Consider the following 14,429-nt stretch of genomic DNA (forward strand, 5'->3'; position numbering starts at 1 on the left):
TGGATACATTTAGTACAGAGTGGATACTGACAATTCTGCAAATACCTTTATCTTTCTGATGTTCTCCTTTACACTTGACATTTATTGCACTTCTGTCCGTCCTGGGAGAGGGATCCCTCACATGTGGCTCTCTCTGAGGTTTCTGCCTTCTTTTTACCCTTTTACTGTTAAGTTTTTACTTACTCTTGTTGAGGGTTAAGGGCAGATGATGTGTAGGAGAGTGTAGGAGTGAAGACTCCCAACAGGTTTCTATTTAAGGGATGCTGATTGAATTTGTCTCACAGTGTAGCAGTTTGTATCTGCATGGTTGTTGTGGTGACATGCCCATACAAATTGCAGCTGGTGTAGCGCTGACTGTAGAGAAGAAACCAAGGACAGACACTGCTCCTGATACTAAGTACAAATTTGTTAGTTTAAGCCAATCTCAAACAGAATCAATCTTAAGAAAAACAGAAAAAACTAAAAGAACCAGCAGGAACCATTTATTGTTAAAAGTGTTCATGCTAATTCGTATGAAGTGAAGGATGTCAGCAGTGAGTGACTGTCGTCTCACAGCAAGGATCCACTGACTGAGAAGAGAAAAGGATGGATAATCCACTGCTTTACAACAAAGGAGGAAGAAAAACTGACAAAAGTAAGGGAAAGGTTAAGGAAAGTAACAGAATCGTGTGTAGCAAAAATGCTTTGCCAATTTTTTTATTTTATTTCTTTAATCATCTTGCTTTATATCTATTTTGGTGCACACCTCAGGGAGTTCTGATCCGCAGGTTGAGAACCTCTGTTGTGACAAAACAAAAGAGTTTGCACCAGTCGCTAGTGTGTCATGTGATATTAAAACATTTATTTGACACTGATCCACCAAACAGTTCCATGTCCAGGGTGAATTCATCATCATCAGGGTGTACTGTTCTAATCCAGACAACCTGCCATACACTGCTCAAACCAAGGGTTTGAATCCGTTTTTGCTTAAACTGAAGCACCAAACTGTTATTTTTGAAAACTGCAAAGAAAAAAACACAGCGGCGTACAGTAGTACACAAAATGCTTCAACCCTTGAATCAGTTTTTGTGGCTTTTTAATTTTGGTTTGCTTTTTTCTTACAAAAAAAACTAAAACTGTGTTTGCTGCCTAACACAGTGTCTTGTCGGTAGCAAATGGGTTTGAAGGTTGTTTATTTAGATAAGAGGTTAAATTGCATCCTCTCAGAAGCAGTGATGGGACAGGGCTAGTTATAAAATAGAAAATAAAAAGTTACCATTAGTGTTGTTTTCTACTGCTGCAGTAAATTATTTAAGGTAGATTGGTAAGTAAGAGTTGTGAATGATAATGTGGGCTTGTAGCAATAACAAAAACTTACCTATGGCACCTTTAAATGTATTCTCTTAGGTATGTTATGATCTTTACATCATCTCCACCATCACATTTTCTTAGACATCCAAAATTTGTGGGACCTTTCTAATTAATTTTAAAGACCTGAGCCCCAAAAGCAAATTAAACACTCAAGTCTTCACACAGCACAGAACAAACAGGCTGCCCCACAAAGAAAATGATTGGGTTAACTTTCAGAACACTGAGCACAAGCATAAATAAAACCCAATTTTTGGAGATGGCTCAGCTGTTTTAATGTGGCTCAAGAGTGGAACCACAGTACTTCCATTCTACAGATCAGAACAACACTTGACCAAACTCGTGTCTGGAGAAAAGAGAATGCACATGAGATTGATCTCAGAGAAACATTCTTTAACAATCAAACTCAGTCACTTTTCATTTCTCTGACTACTTGACATCTTTTAATTTCGCATTGATGTTGTCACCTGACTGTGATGTGACCTGATATTACTCCAAGGAGAACCCATTTGTTTTATTGAGAGTAATGGTGATTGTATGAAGGACTATGACTGAGGAAACTGATACAGTATATGTAGAACAGATTTGTCAGTGTGGCCTTGCAACAAGCAGTTTCCAAAATTTTTATTAGCCGAGACCAATGGAATTTTCTGTCATTTATATTTGCCCAAAAGGGCAGTGTTATATATATATATTCTCAGTCGTTTAAGTGTGGTGAATAACAAGTTATTATAACTTACAATAAAACATTAAAATGTTTTTCAGAGTTACAGTACGACCCATACAGAGTATGGAAGCTTGCTCAAGACAAAAGTTTGACAAAATAATCTTGACTTAAATTCAACTTACTTGTTTTTTGTGATGTCATTATTCATAGGACATCTTCTCATGGACTGTATTGCAGATGGAGATAATCAAGTTGTCAAATGTGATAAGTGACAATTCAGTAAAGGCAGATGCGTGGGGATTAGTAACTATTAGCGGGAGCTGAAAATTATATTGTCATGAAACTGTCCTTTAAAAGTAGGAACTGTCGGCAGACGCATTCACAGTCAGACAGTGTTTTTCTTTATTTCAGAGCTTGGTCAGTCGAGCAAACCTCTGGATGTGTCTCAAGCAACACTGCACATGATCACACAATTGTAAGCTGGAGGCCACAGGGAATAACACAGAGCCGCATAATTTTTCATATTTACAGATTTGTCCCTAAGGTCAGCTTCTGCTGCTCAGCTCACATGGTGTTAGCAGTTGAGCCTCTTCCTAAAAATGCAGCTGTATTCCCCAGGATGCCTCACAAGGACTGACACATAGCCTAGTTTCTTCTTTGTTGTCTGCTGAGTGAAGGCAAGTCATGTTCTGGGTCTTCAGCAGTAAACAGCAGCTGGACACTGAACAGTGAAACAGTGAGCCAGAGGACAGAACAGGGTTTGTGGAACACAGAGTCTGTGCAGATATTCTTCTAATGTCAATGTCACTCTTATGTCAGTTTGGGGAACATGTTCCACAAGTCCTGTGGATGTAAGTTTATTATATGACAAGAGCTGGTGGCAGGAAGTGAGCTGGCTGGCTCTCCCAACTTCCTCGTTTTAGAGCCATCTTAGTCTGTTAGAGATCCAAGAGACACACAGATTGTGGGAGAGGAGCAGTGAGGGACACAGTGAGTGGAAGATTTACCACACCCTCCCCTGACTGTGTGCACCCCACACTTCCTGACCTGAGTGTCACTGGCCGAGCCGCTGCTGACAATCGCAGTACCGCTGCAGGGCACCCAACAAGTCCTCATAGGACACATTTCTGTGAGAGGGCAGGGAGCTGAGGACACAGAGAAGGACACACACGTCAAACACAAAAAAAACATTCAGGAAAAAAAACACACCTGCACTGCTAGTTTAACAGTGCCATCTACTGTTCATGTTGACATTGAAACAGACAGTTACTCACATGAATTCAGTGAGTCTGATGTGCCAGGGGAGGAAGCCCAGTGTGCTCTCCACTGGACCAAACTTCACCACCAGCTCAGGTTCTGGAATATTCTTTGACTCTGAAAGAAGCACAGACAGGCAGTTTGTCATCAGCACAGTCATGAAATCATTCTCTGAACAGGACAAACCAGCTTTATAATAGACGTTCCATTGAAGTGGTTGACAACTTTAAGATGCAGTGGTTAGCACTGTGGCCTCACACTAAGAGGCTTCCACTGGGGGCCTTTCTGTGTGGAGTTTGAATGTTCTGCCTGTGCAGGTTTCCACAATCAGTCCGAAAACATGTAGCTTAACCAGCTACTTAAAAGTGCCTGTAGGTGAATCGTTGTTTGTCTGTATAGGTCAGTGCTGTGATCTAACTTAATTTCTTGCTTTTTGAAATGTCTGCTGTTTAACGACACATGCAGAAGGGCTGGGACTCCTGATTTGATACTAACACGATTTGATACATATTGTGATTGTTAAGTGTTGTGATTCAGTATAAAGATAAATTACCTTTTTCGTATGCCTTTTAATCCTAGACAATGGGGCAAAGTTTGATCAATTCTGTGTTTGTAAAAAGAGTGGAAGTAAGCCCGTGGTGCAGAGCAACAGCAAGTGCAGTGCAAAATATTAGGTTGGAGATCTAAAAAGTTATAATTTATAACTTAACATCTGTTGCGCTTCTGTCAGTCAAGAGAGAGGGATCCCTAACATGTGGCTCTCTCTGAGGTTTCTCGTTCTTTTTATCCTGTTAAAGGTTTTTTTAGTAGTTTTTCCTTACTCTTGTTGAGGGTTAAGGGCAGAGGATGTCACACCTTGTTAAAAACCTATGAGACCAATTGTGATTTGTGAATATGGGCTATCCAAATACAATTTGATTGATTGACATGAGAAGTGGACGACCAAAGTGCATCGCAAGGGTAAAGCTGCCTGCAGGGAAATCCGAGTAAGCTCCCTTCAGATCCCGAGGCATCTTTTTCGTTAAATGCCTGGTGCAACACTGACATCTGCTGAATCAAAGGGGTAACTTCTTTCTACTTTGAGGAATAGGACGGAAATGCAGCATCTTTCAATAAATTATATTGATCCACAAAGATTTTTTTGTGTGCAAAGAATAATATAAAAAAAAGATGATCCCGTAAGAACAAGTTTTCCCAGCACCAATAAGTAGAGTAAGTAAGTGTTACCTCTGAGCATCATGTCCAGCATGCTGACGCTGATGTCTCTGGAGCTCCTCTCTTTGTTCTCCACAGAGCGACAGAGCTGCTGCGCTACTTTGACGATCCTCTGCTTCCCATCCTCTGGCGACAACACCTTCACAGTAGGCCTGCAGGACACCACTGAGGCACACACACATGCAAAACACACGATTAACTTTAACTGGCCATGACTGAACACTTGAGCATGATGCATCTTCAAAGAGAGATGGATAAAATTTCCTGGCTCTGCATGTTTAAAGTGGGGCTATGTCCACACTAATTTTACTTTTTAAATTCAAAATGAAAAGTTTTTTGCTTCCTATCAGAAATAAGAGATTATTTCGGGGTTAGGGTAAATGCTTGTCCATACTTATATCATTCTACTCTGTCTGGATCATGTCATGAGAATAAAACATCTGTTCTGTTCTTTGTATTTACATGGGTGTGTCCAGATGCAACTCGGAGGTTGTGTTGCTTAAATGTTGTTTCCGAAAGGAATTGTGGGATTATATATTTTCTCCTTTCCTTTTATAAAGTGTGGTCCGATGTTCCTATGCTAAAGGAGATAAGTTAGGAAACACTGACGCTCCTTTCCCAATCAACAACTTTTATTATGGTGGGCGCTGAAATAATTCTCTGTTTTGTGATTAGAAACATAAAACTGGCAGTGTCTCAGTACTTAAGTTTGAAGACGGTTTTATAGTAGGTCAGTGTGGGGGACAATTTTTCCATCGGCCTTAAATGCACTGCCTGCAAATATTACTTTGCAGCAAATTCATTTGAAGAACTTGAAGAACTTTCGTTGATTTTAACTCAAGACTTTTAACGGAGCATATTCTACTTTCTAGTATGATTTTAAATAAATATCTGTAAGAAATGTGCCCTTCAACTCGAAAGTAGCACACACCATCAGCTAGATAATGTCTGAGAAATAAGATCCTTACTTTAGATTCTCAAACAGCAATATATATCATACATAACCTGGTCATCAGGTCTTCATTGCCAGCACATTGTTAACATAGGTATACCCTGTCAGGTGGGATCAGCTCCAGAACACCAAAATAAAACGAAGTGCACCATTCTCCTAAAATTTGATTGATTGATATCCTGTCAAACATTAAACCTCATTTCTACACAGCCCTCTGGATTTGGTGGGACTGTCCCACACAGAGAAATTCTATGTCGAGGAAAGTCGACATATGCCTATAGTCACAGACACTGCAAAGATCGACATACTGCCAAAACCAGCAGTGAGCAAACTTGCTACACCTGCTCCACAGCTTCCTCAGTACAAGTCATAACCAACATAGAAACTAAGATCCAATTGATGGGTTTATGAGACGAGAAGCGAACAAAAGATCAATCAGTGTATAAGGTTGATGCATATAAATATCAGATGGACAGACTCAGACGGAAGCTCATTATCCAAGTGAAGGTTGCTACAAGAGGAAGCTGCACTGTTCTTCAAGTACTTGCTACAATCATGGAGAAAATGCATGACTTTGATGTCCATAGTACAACGGAGTCAGACAGCTGCTCACACTGGAAGTGTGTCTGCTGTGGAGCTGCGGCTGCCAGTGCTATGTAGGGTTTGCCTTCTCAAATGGCCATAAATAATACATGTTTTTATATGCTGTCGTTATAAATGTAATCTACATTCTGTTTTGACAGAGGAAGGGTTAAGAATCATTTGATCAATTACAATTAATAAAAAGTGTTTTTACACAGATATCCTGTTTCACTTTTTCCTTTCTTAGTTAAAAATCAATTTCCAGTGGGGGTTTCAGGTTTCTGTTCTACAGGTTTCCAGGGGACGGCTAATCAAGAACCATCAAATTTACATTTAAGCCTTAAGACCTTATCATTTGTCACGCCACCTGTCATCACCTATCATCACTGCCGCCTTGACAACCCAAACAATGGAGTCGTGGTTGAGGCGTAGCAGCAATGCCGCTGAAAACACGGAGGGACAAGTGCCAAAGAAGGCGAAGAGAAGGCTGAGACCATGCTGGACACAAACGCAGCGGAGAAATTAAAGACTGTGCCTTTGTCAAATGACTCTCTGTGCCGCTGGGTAGATAAAATGGGAACAGATATTGTCGAGCAGGTTGTGGGAAAACTTAACAACCCTTTTTCACTCCAGCTGGATGAATCCACAGATGTCAGTGGAAATGCACAACTTGTTGCTTTTGTGAGATACATCGATACTGATGACATTTATGAGCACATATTATTCTGCAAAACTTTGGAGGGGAAAACAACGCATTGGCGTCTAAGAAAATGAGCCCTGTGTTACATTACGTTTTGAACGACAGCATCAAAGTGATCATCTTCAAAGAGTCAAGGCCATGTAATGCACGCCTGTTTCACCGCCTCTGTGAAAACATGGGACCTGAACACACACAACTGCTGCTGCACAAAGAAGTGCGCTGGCTCTGATTACTGAATGTCTATGCAGGGCAAGGACACCAGCATATTAAACCTGTATGACAAGGTGGGTGGCTTCCTGAAGAAAGCAGAGATGTGGAGAAGGGCCTCTGCTCAGGGGGTTTTCACCTGCTTTACTCAGGTGGATGAATTGCTCTCTAGTGAGGATTTGGACAGAGCTCCAGTCAAGTCGGTCATCGTGGGACATTTGACCAACTTCAAGGTTATCATTCCTACTTTCCTGACATGGAGGATCTGCACAGCTGGATTGGTTGAGAAGTCCATGTCTCTTGTCCGAAGCAAACGGAAGCAAGCTACCTGTCACTTATCAGGAAAATAAGTGACCCTGGCCTCGAGATGAAGTTTGCCACATCCTTAATGACACAGTTTTGGGTGTGTGTGAAGCAGGAGCACCCTGCCCTGGGACAGAAAGCTTTGGAGCAACTACTACGCTTTGCCTCCACATATTTATGTGAGGCAAAGGGTAAAAACCGAAACAGACTGTGCCTGGAGAAGAGCTTGATCACAGCAGTTGCCTCCCTGCCACCAAGACTGACAAAGATCCTCAGTGAAGCACAAGATTCTCACTAAAATGTAAATGCAAAAGCACTCACTCAGTTCAATGCAATCTTCAGTGTTGACAGTTTGTAAATTTAAGATCAGTATTCTTTTTGATCGTTAAAGAAGATATTTTAAGATGATAGATATTATTATAATTTATTTTGAGCAGATCTTTATTTAAAATTAAGTTTATGATTTATTTTTCGTGATGAAGTGTTTATCTTCAATTGAGTTCATGAGTTCAATTTGAGAATATATCTTTGTTAGGATCCCGAAAGAGGGCACTTTAAGTTGATAATTATTTTTATGTGCACAAATCTTTATGTATAATTTAGATAATTGTTTCTTTTTTAAAAAGTCTTTAGTTATTTTTATATCTTTTTATATCCAAATAGTTCAAGAGAGACCACTACAAATGAACAATGTTATGCACATTGATGGAATTTTATATTTGAAAGTGTCGAGTTACAAAGTTTAATAAATCAGACACTAACGGCACAGCACTGTGTATTACATCTTTCTTCAAATCAAAACTGCTTTGCACTGGTAAGGGGGTACTCGGCTGAAAAAAATATTTCAAAGGGGGTACATCACGGAAAAAAGGTTGAGAAACACTGCTCTAGAAGAGCAGTGCAGCTCACACATGTGACACATGCCTGAGACATACATCTCACACGGCAGTATGGAAAATAGCTGATAAGAAGTGGGTTAGGTGTTTGCCAAAGAAGAATTTACATTCAGCAGAAGAGGAAGAGCTGGGATAATCAGGTTTACTCAATCCCCTACCCCTACTACAGAAACCAGGTTTGTCCTTTACATGCCATTTAAGAAATCAGGTTACTAAAGAAAGATGACTGAAGGCTGTGTATGCCAAAGTACATGTAAACAAACTGACTGAAATAACAAAAGAGCAGTAAGTCCTCACCATGATGTTGGTGTTTGTCAGTACCATTGCTCAGGAACTCCACATTGTATTTGGATCCATCTCCACCCAGAAAATCCTGCTGCTTCCTCACTATCTCCTCCAGCAGACGAGAATTATTCTTTTGAAGAATACCTAAGGGATACATCAGCGAGGATGATGAGCATTTCATTCAACTGAAAATCCAGAAAAATAGAGAAGAAAGCAGAAAAGGCCACAAGCTAAAGATAAACCATAACAGATTGAAGTCTGTTTCTTGGAATGATTACATACAATCAGCAAAACAGCACTCAGAGCTTGCTGCGAGAATATCAGTCTACTTTAATAGTTTTTTTCCCGATCCAATGTAATCAGAATCTACAACTATAGCAATGCAACCATGTAATGTCAGTCAGATAACAAAGGGCAGTTGTATCAGGTGCGATGAAGTTGCTGTTGGAATAAACCAGTGCCCGTATGAGCCCTAATGTAAACAAGAGTTGTGTCCTGAACTGAGGTCATGTACATGTGTAGATTTTCAACTACCTACCAATATAGTCTAGTCCTATATTGTCAAAAGTATACATAGAACATGACCATAACCTCTGTGTTAGTGTTAAACTGAGGCATATAATCTGACCTATAAAGTCACATGCCATTACTGAAATAAACCAGCGGGAGGGAAGTGGTTGAATCATCTCTCTAGTGGGAGGGAGGATCTTTTTCAACTTGTATCATTCACGGTCAGATTAGCTGGGACAAACTGTGGAAGTCAAACTAATTCATCTCATCAAACTAATGCAACACAAATAGGTGCTAGAAAGTAATGTGATAAGACAACAACAGTGTGGATTAGATCGTCTTGTTGGAAGATTACTGTGCAGGTGCATAGAACTGCAAATAGGCAAAGGAGACTAGGACCTGAGGACAGTGAGCAGCAAATTAGTTTGAATCAGTACAACATAAACACAGCGGTGGAATCTCCCCACTAGATTAAATGTGTTGAGTAGTTAGCAGCAATTACAAGATACGAATTCAGTAAACCTGAGTCACTTTATTTACCGTGATTGTCATAGACGCTGACATTAGAAATACCAACGGCCATACACCACACCACCAGGTTAGCTATGTCCGTGTAGCTGGGCTCCTCTTCGGCTACCAACAGGCCGATGTGGACCGGCAGCTTCTCCAAGGACCTGCCATCGGACAGACACCGGGACCGGCGACTGACAGCGTAGTTTCCAGTTACCGGGTTAGCGTTAGCACCGGGGTTGCGATTTAACTTCTTCTGGTGGTCCGGGAAGCCAGCCAGGGCTACCGGCAGCAGTAGCGCGGTCATAGCCCGCTCCCACAGTCGGCCCTTCCAGCTCCGAAGCCGGACACGGATCCAGGAGACGAGGGCTCTGTTGACGTGGACCAGCACCAGCAAGAACCGCCATAACAGGCCGTACAGCAGCGCCATCAGCGTCTCTATTCCTTCAGGGTGAAGACTGACTTGACAGCGGTCAAATGTGCTGGTAAATCTCTTTACCTGCCTGTTAAATCTGATTCAGCAGCGGTAGCTCTTCTCTCCGCCTTCCGCCATCTTCCCTTCGCCTTAGCAACCCCTGACCTGTGAACCTCCAGCGTGACACGTAGCTCTCTGATTGGACAGAAGCACAGTGACGTCTTCTTCTTCATTGGAAGATTAGATATGTCACCGGCGAAATGCTGCCCTCTACAGTTTGTTTTGATAGGTTCAGTCATTTTTCTTCTAGTGATGGTCAGGGAGCATTACAAGAAATGATCAACCCTTTCCCTTACCATCACTTTATTATGGTACTCACTATCTCCCAGTGGAATACTAGAGGCCTCATAGCAAATAGACAGAAATTTAAGAGAGAAGGATGTAAAGGACAAACCTGATGCAATGGTTGGTTGATAGATGTTATGGCAAGATATAGCTCAGTCAGACATGATAGTATATCAAATAATGAAGTGGCTGGTGGTATAACATTCATTAAAGACAATCTACTATTCAGAAGAATAAATCCTTCGGGTGGATATGAATTTACACTTGTTGAGGTATTAATAGCATAAGATTCTATCAAAATAGTTAATTTCTATAACTCATGTAAGGCTTTAACAGGAGCAGTGTTTAAGGAGATATTGGGACAGGTATGTTGTTGTGCTGACTTTAATGCACTCAATCGTCTTTGGGGCAGTGATCGTACTGATAATTATGGTACAGTGGTTGAAAAAATGTGAGATACAAGGAATCTTGTATTTATAAACTATGGTAATACAAGATTAGAAATATAGAAACAAGATGTAATGTGTTGATTTAACCATAGTTTCTGCATATATAGCTGGCCTATGTGAATGGAAAATATGCAATAATTACATTACATTGCATGTCATTTGGCAGACGCTTTTATCCAAAGCGACTTACAATTAGTGCATTCAACATCTATGAGGGGCCATTTATGGGTTCAGTATCTTGCACCACTCTACCTCCTAGGCAACACCGCCCTATAATAACATAGGTAGCGATCATTTTCACATCATGTGTACTAAAAATACTGATAAATGTACCCATGAAAAAATGAAAAATGAACCATAACCATTTCAAATTAAATATATAAAAAAAAAAATTGAATTAAATTAAAAAAATTTAATTAAATTAAAAAAATATTTAAAAAAAAATGCGTGCACAAATCCTGCGCAGAAGCCCATTGCGCACATCATGCGTAGAAGCCCATTGCGCACATCATGCGTAGAAGCCCATTGCGCACATCCTATCGCAGAAGCCCATTGCGTAGGAATTGCGCGCGCAGTTTATTTTATTTTATTTTTTTATTCATTTAATTTAGTTTAATTTTTTTTTTTTCTTTTTTTATATTTAATTAATTTAAATTTACATAGTGTAATATATTTTGCAATTAATAGGTGATTGAAATCCTGCCAATTTTAAGAGTTCAGTATATTGCCGGCACGAAGATAAAAAAAATTGGGGATCGAACCCGTGGCCTTCGTGTTGAAGAATGACCACTCCACCCACCAGGCCAAACCGTCTGCCGACTCCCTTGAGGAACTAAGCACGATAAGAAGATGGACAAATAATCGTGTGTTTGTGTCCGTGTCATTCTATGCTGCTTTTTATACACACTTCAGAAAAAATATTTTCTACTTTACTACCTTACTTAAAAGTTACTTGTATATTTCTGGATTTTAGATACTGGAGGATTTAACATGCTTTAAAAACCTATTGTTAGAGAATAACCCAGTAGTTTCCAAACTTGTCTTCTGACGCCTTACAAGAATCCCAGTCTGCTGCTGCTTGTTTAAATGTGATGTCATGAGGCTGCCCCCTGCTGGCTGCTGGGTTTCTCTGCTGCTCTTGCTTGGTTTGTGCAGCTTTTGATTAACTAAAGCTGTCCATAAAAGAAAATCTTTATTATCCTTCAAGGGCAATTTGATGTACAACCAGCAACCAGTGCACAACAAAAATAAACCAATATATACAATGTAAATAAAACACAATATAAAAACCCTATAGATTAAGTAGCAGGGGAAAATGAGCTTTTAATAAATTAATTGATAAGTCGACCAACAGAAAATTACCCGTCAACTATTTAGATATTCTAGAAACATTTCATTCTACTTTTAATTTGCTGTTGTGTTTCTAATTATTAATAATGTTGGTGACATTTCCTTGATAAATGTCTGGAGGTTTTATTACCTCTGCTAAGGAGGTTATGTTTTCACCTCTGATTTGTCAGTCAACATCTAATAAACTACTGGACCAATAACCACAAAACTTGGTAGAAGGAAGCTGTATGGATCAGAAATGAACCTGTACGGCTCAGTCGAGCTCTACTGAGTGCCAGTCTAGTGAATAAATCTGGAATCCTCTCTCAAAAAACATTTCCCCCCAACAGGGTTTGTAGTGTGAAGCTAATGAGGTGTTTTATAAAGATGTGATCAAAAACGTCAGACCAAGTGAATCCACTTTATTTCAGCATGAACAGAAAAAAAAGAAGGGAGTTTTTTTTCACCGCTAGCAGCAGGACATACTACTTGATTTTTCCTCTCATACCATGAAGGTTACTCTATCTCTTTTCAGTTACTAATAAAGCTCTGTTCAGTTAGACACACAAAGGGATATAAGAACTGGGGCTAATGCAAGATAATTCAAAACCCACATAAATGAGTCCTCCCCACGTAAAACTAAGTTTTACTCAACCTGCGTCCCTGAAATTCAAGTGTCCCTTCTGTATTTCCAAAAACACTTTTAACATTTAAAAAAAAAACACTGGCATGAAAATGAATTAAACATGGACACTACAGGGGTATATCAGGCAGTCCATGCCCAACATACTATATTGCCATCTTTCTGCAGCAGTAACCTGAGAAACGAGAATGCATAACACATCAGAATCATTACTTAGGTTTCCATGGCTGTGACCAAACAGCTGCACTCCAGCTGTTGTCCTGAATGAGCTTTGCTAATGAGAGAATATAGTCACATGCAGTATGCGTTGAGAGCACAGCATCCTGGTTTAAATGTTACTATCAACACATCTCCTTTGGTACTCTGTGTGCAACAAGCATACTGTGTCAGGGTGAAAATTAAAATGAATTACACATGTAGTGTAATTCATTTTGTATAGAGAAAACTTATGTCATAGTCATATGGATGATGGGTACCCAGTTGTTGCGATGGTGGATACTTGTAAATTCAAAACAAATAAGATGTTATAAGACCTACCTCGAACATAGTGACCGTCAAGTAGATAAACTACAGGTCTATTAGAAGAATTTAGATAAACCATTAATATTAGAAGAAGAAAATTTCCTTCTCAAACTTCTCTGTTTACACCTTAATCATAATATAGCTTAAAACCCCAAAGCACAGAATTAAATCATTTCAACATGCATCCGTAGACATTTAATTATCTGAAATAGTTTTAATAAAACATGCACTTGTCAAAGTGTAGGTGTGCTATGTCTTGAAAAAAGCTTCGGAATCCTATCACTTGTGCACATGTACCAACTTTCTGGAGGCCAAGTATGAATTACGAAATGTGAGAATGGATTTAAAAAAAAGAACTGTACTTGTGTAACAGTGTATTGTATATAGGTGCATCATTGTCAGCTGTAAGCTTTTTGTGAATACACCTGTCATCTGCCCACTATAGCGTTATTACTCACTCTCTGCCCCTGGAGCTGCAGAGTCTAGTTCTGTGATGAGTTGAATCACAGTTAGAGCTCTATTGATGATGAATTCGTTTTTTTCTGTCACTTTCACTCATTGTGAACATGCTGTTTTCTGAAACAGGTCCCATGATCCATGAAGTTGGAAGTGTCTGAAAGTGTTTGATTAAAAAGTTCACTATCGTGTTCCACCAGCATTGTGATAACGATTATATTTGTGTGTTATTAGCTTCAGAATAAGCTTCTCCTTATTATTTTGACCATTTACTCCATCAGCATCAACATGCAAATTAACACAATCAACTAGGATGAATAGTGAACATGGTAAACATTATAATGGCCACACATCAGCATGCTCATAACTTAAGATGAGAAACTCACTTTGCATCCTACAGCTCATGTCTCTGGGAGGCAGACACCATCTCCGCATTCAAAGTGTTGTTGTTGTTGTGCTTCTATCATTAATAACATATTTGCATTTATAAACTTCACTCTTATTATTTTCATTACAACCAGTCTGACGGAGCTTAAATATTAGTTATTCAATTCTCTCTTCTCTCACCCGATCCTGTTGGAGGTTTCTTTCAGTGAATGAGGCAGTTTCTTTTCTCCACAGTCAACTGGGGTCTCATCTATAAAACAGTGCATAGGATTCATACTAAAAGTGTATGTACGCACAAAAGCCGGAAATGGCATACACAAAAGAAAATGCCGACTTATAAAACCGTGCGCACGCACATCTTAACGCAATGTTCGCTTTATAAATCACTGTCCACCTTGAAAAATTCGTACTTAGATCTGCCTCCAAATCCACCCTCCACACGCCCACTTTCA

General features: G+C 39.7%; 1 protein-coding gene across 1 annotated transcript; it reads right to left on the bottom strand.

Annotated features, from left to right (window-relative positions):
* Positions 1 to 2,392: 2,392 nt before the first annotated feature.
* nus1 (NUS1 dehydrodolichyl diphosphate synthase subunit) lies at positions 2,393 to 10,001 on the bottom strand. The gene is made up of 5 exons (XM_061091214.1): positions 9,462 to 10,001; positions 8,424 to 8,555; positions 4,499 to 4,651; positions 3,289 to 3,388; positions 2,393 to 3,159 (listed from the first exon to the last, which is right to left on the bottom strand). The coding sequence occupies exons 1-5, from the start codon at positions 9,859 to 9,861 to the stop codon at positions 3,069 to 3,071; spliced, it is 876 nt and encodes a 291-aa protein (XP_060947197.1). The 5' UTR covers positions 9,862 to 10,001; the 3' UTR covers positions 2,393 to 3,068.
* Positions 10,002 to 14,429: the final 4,428 nt, after the last annotated feature.

The sequence above is a fragment of the Limanda limanda genome, chromosome 18 (genome assembly GCF_963576545.1).
Source record: "Limanda limanda chromosome 18, fLimLim1.1, whole genome shotgun sequence".
Classification (NCBI taxonomy): domain Eukaryota; kingdom Metazoa; phylum Chordata; class Actinopteri; order Pleuronectiformes; family Pleuronectidae; genus Limanda; species Limanda limanda.

Coding starts and splice junctions, on each gene's coding strand:
- nus1 (XM_061091214.1), bottom strand. CDS start 9,861: ATGGCGCTGCTGTACGGCCTGTTATGGCGGTTCTTGCTGGTGCTGGTC. Junction 3,389..4,498: donor GCTGGACATGATGCTCAGAG/GTAACACTTACT, acceptor TGCTTCTTTCAG/AGTCAAAGAATATTCCAGAA. Junction 3,160..3,288: donor ATCAGACTCACTGAATTCAT/GTGAGTAACTGT, acceptor CTGTGTCCTCAG/CTCCCTGCCCTCTCACAGAA.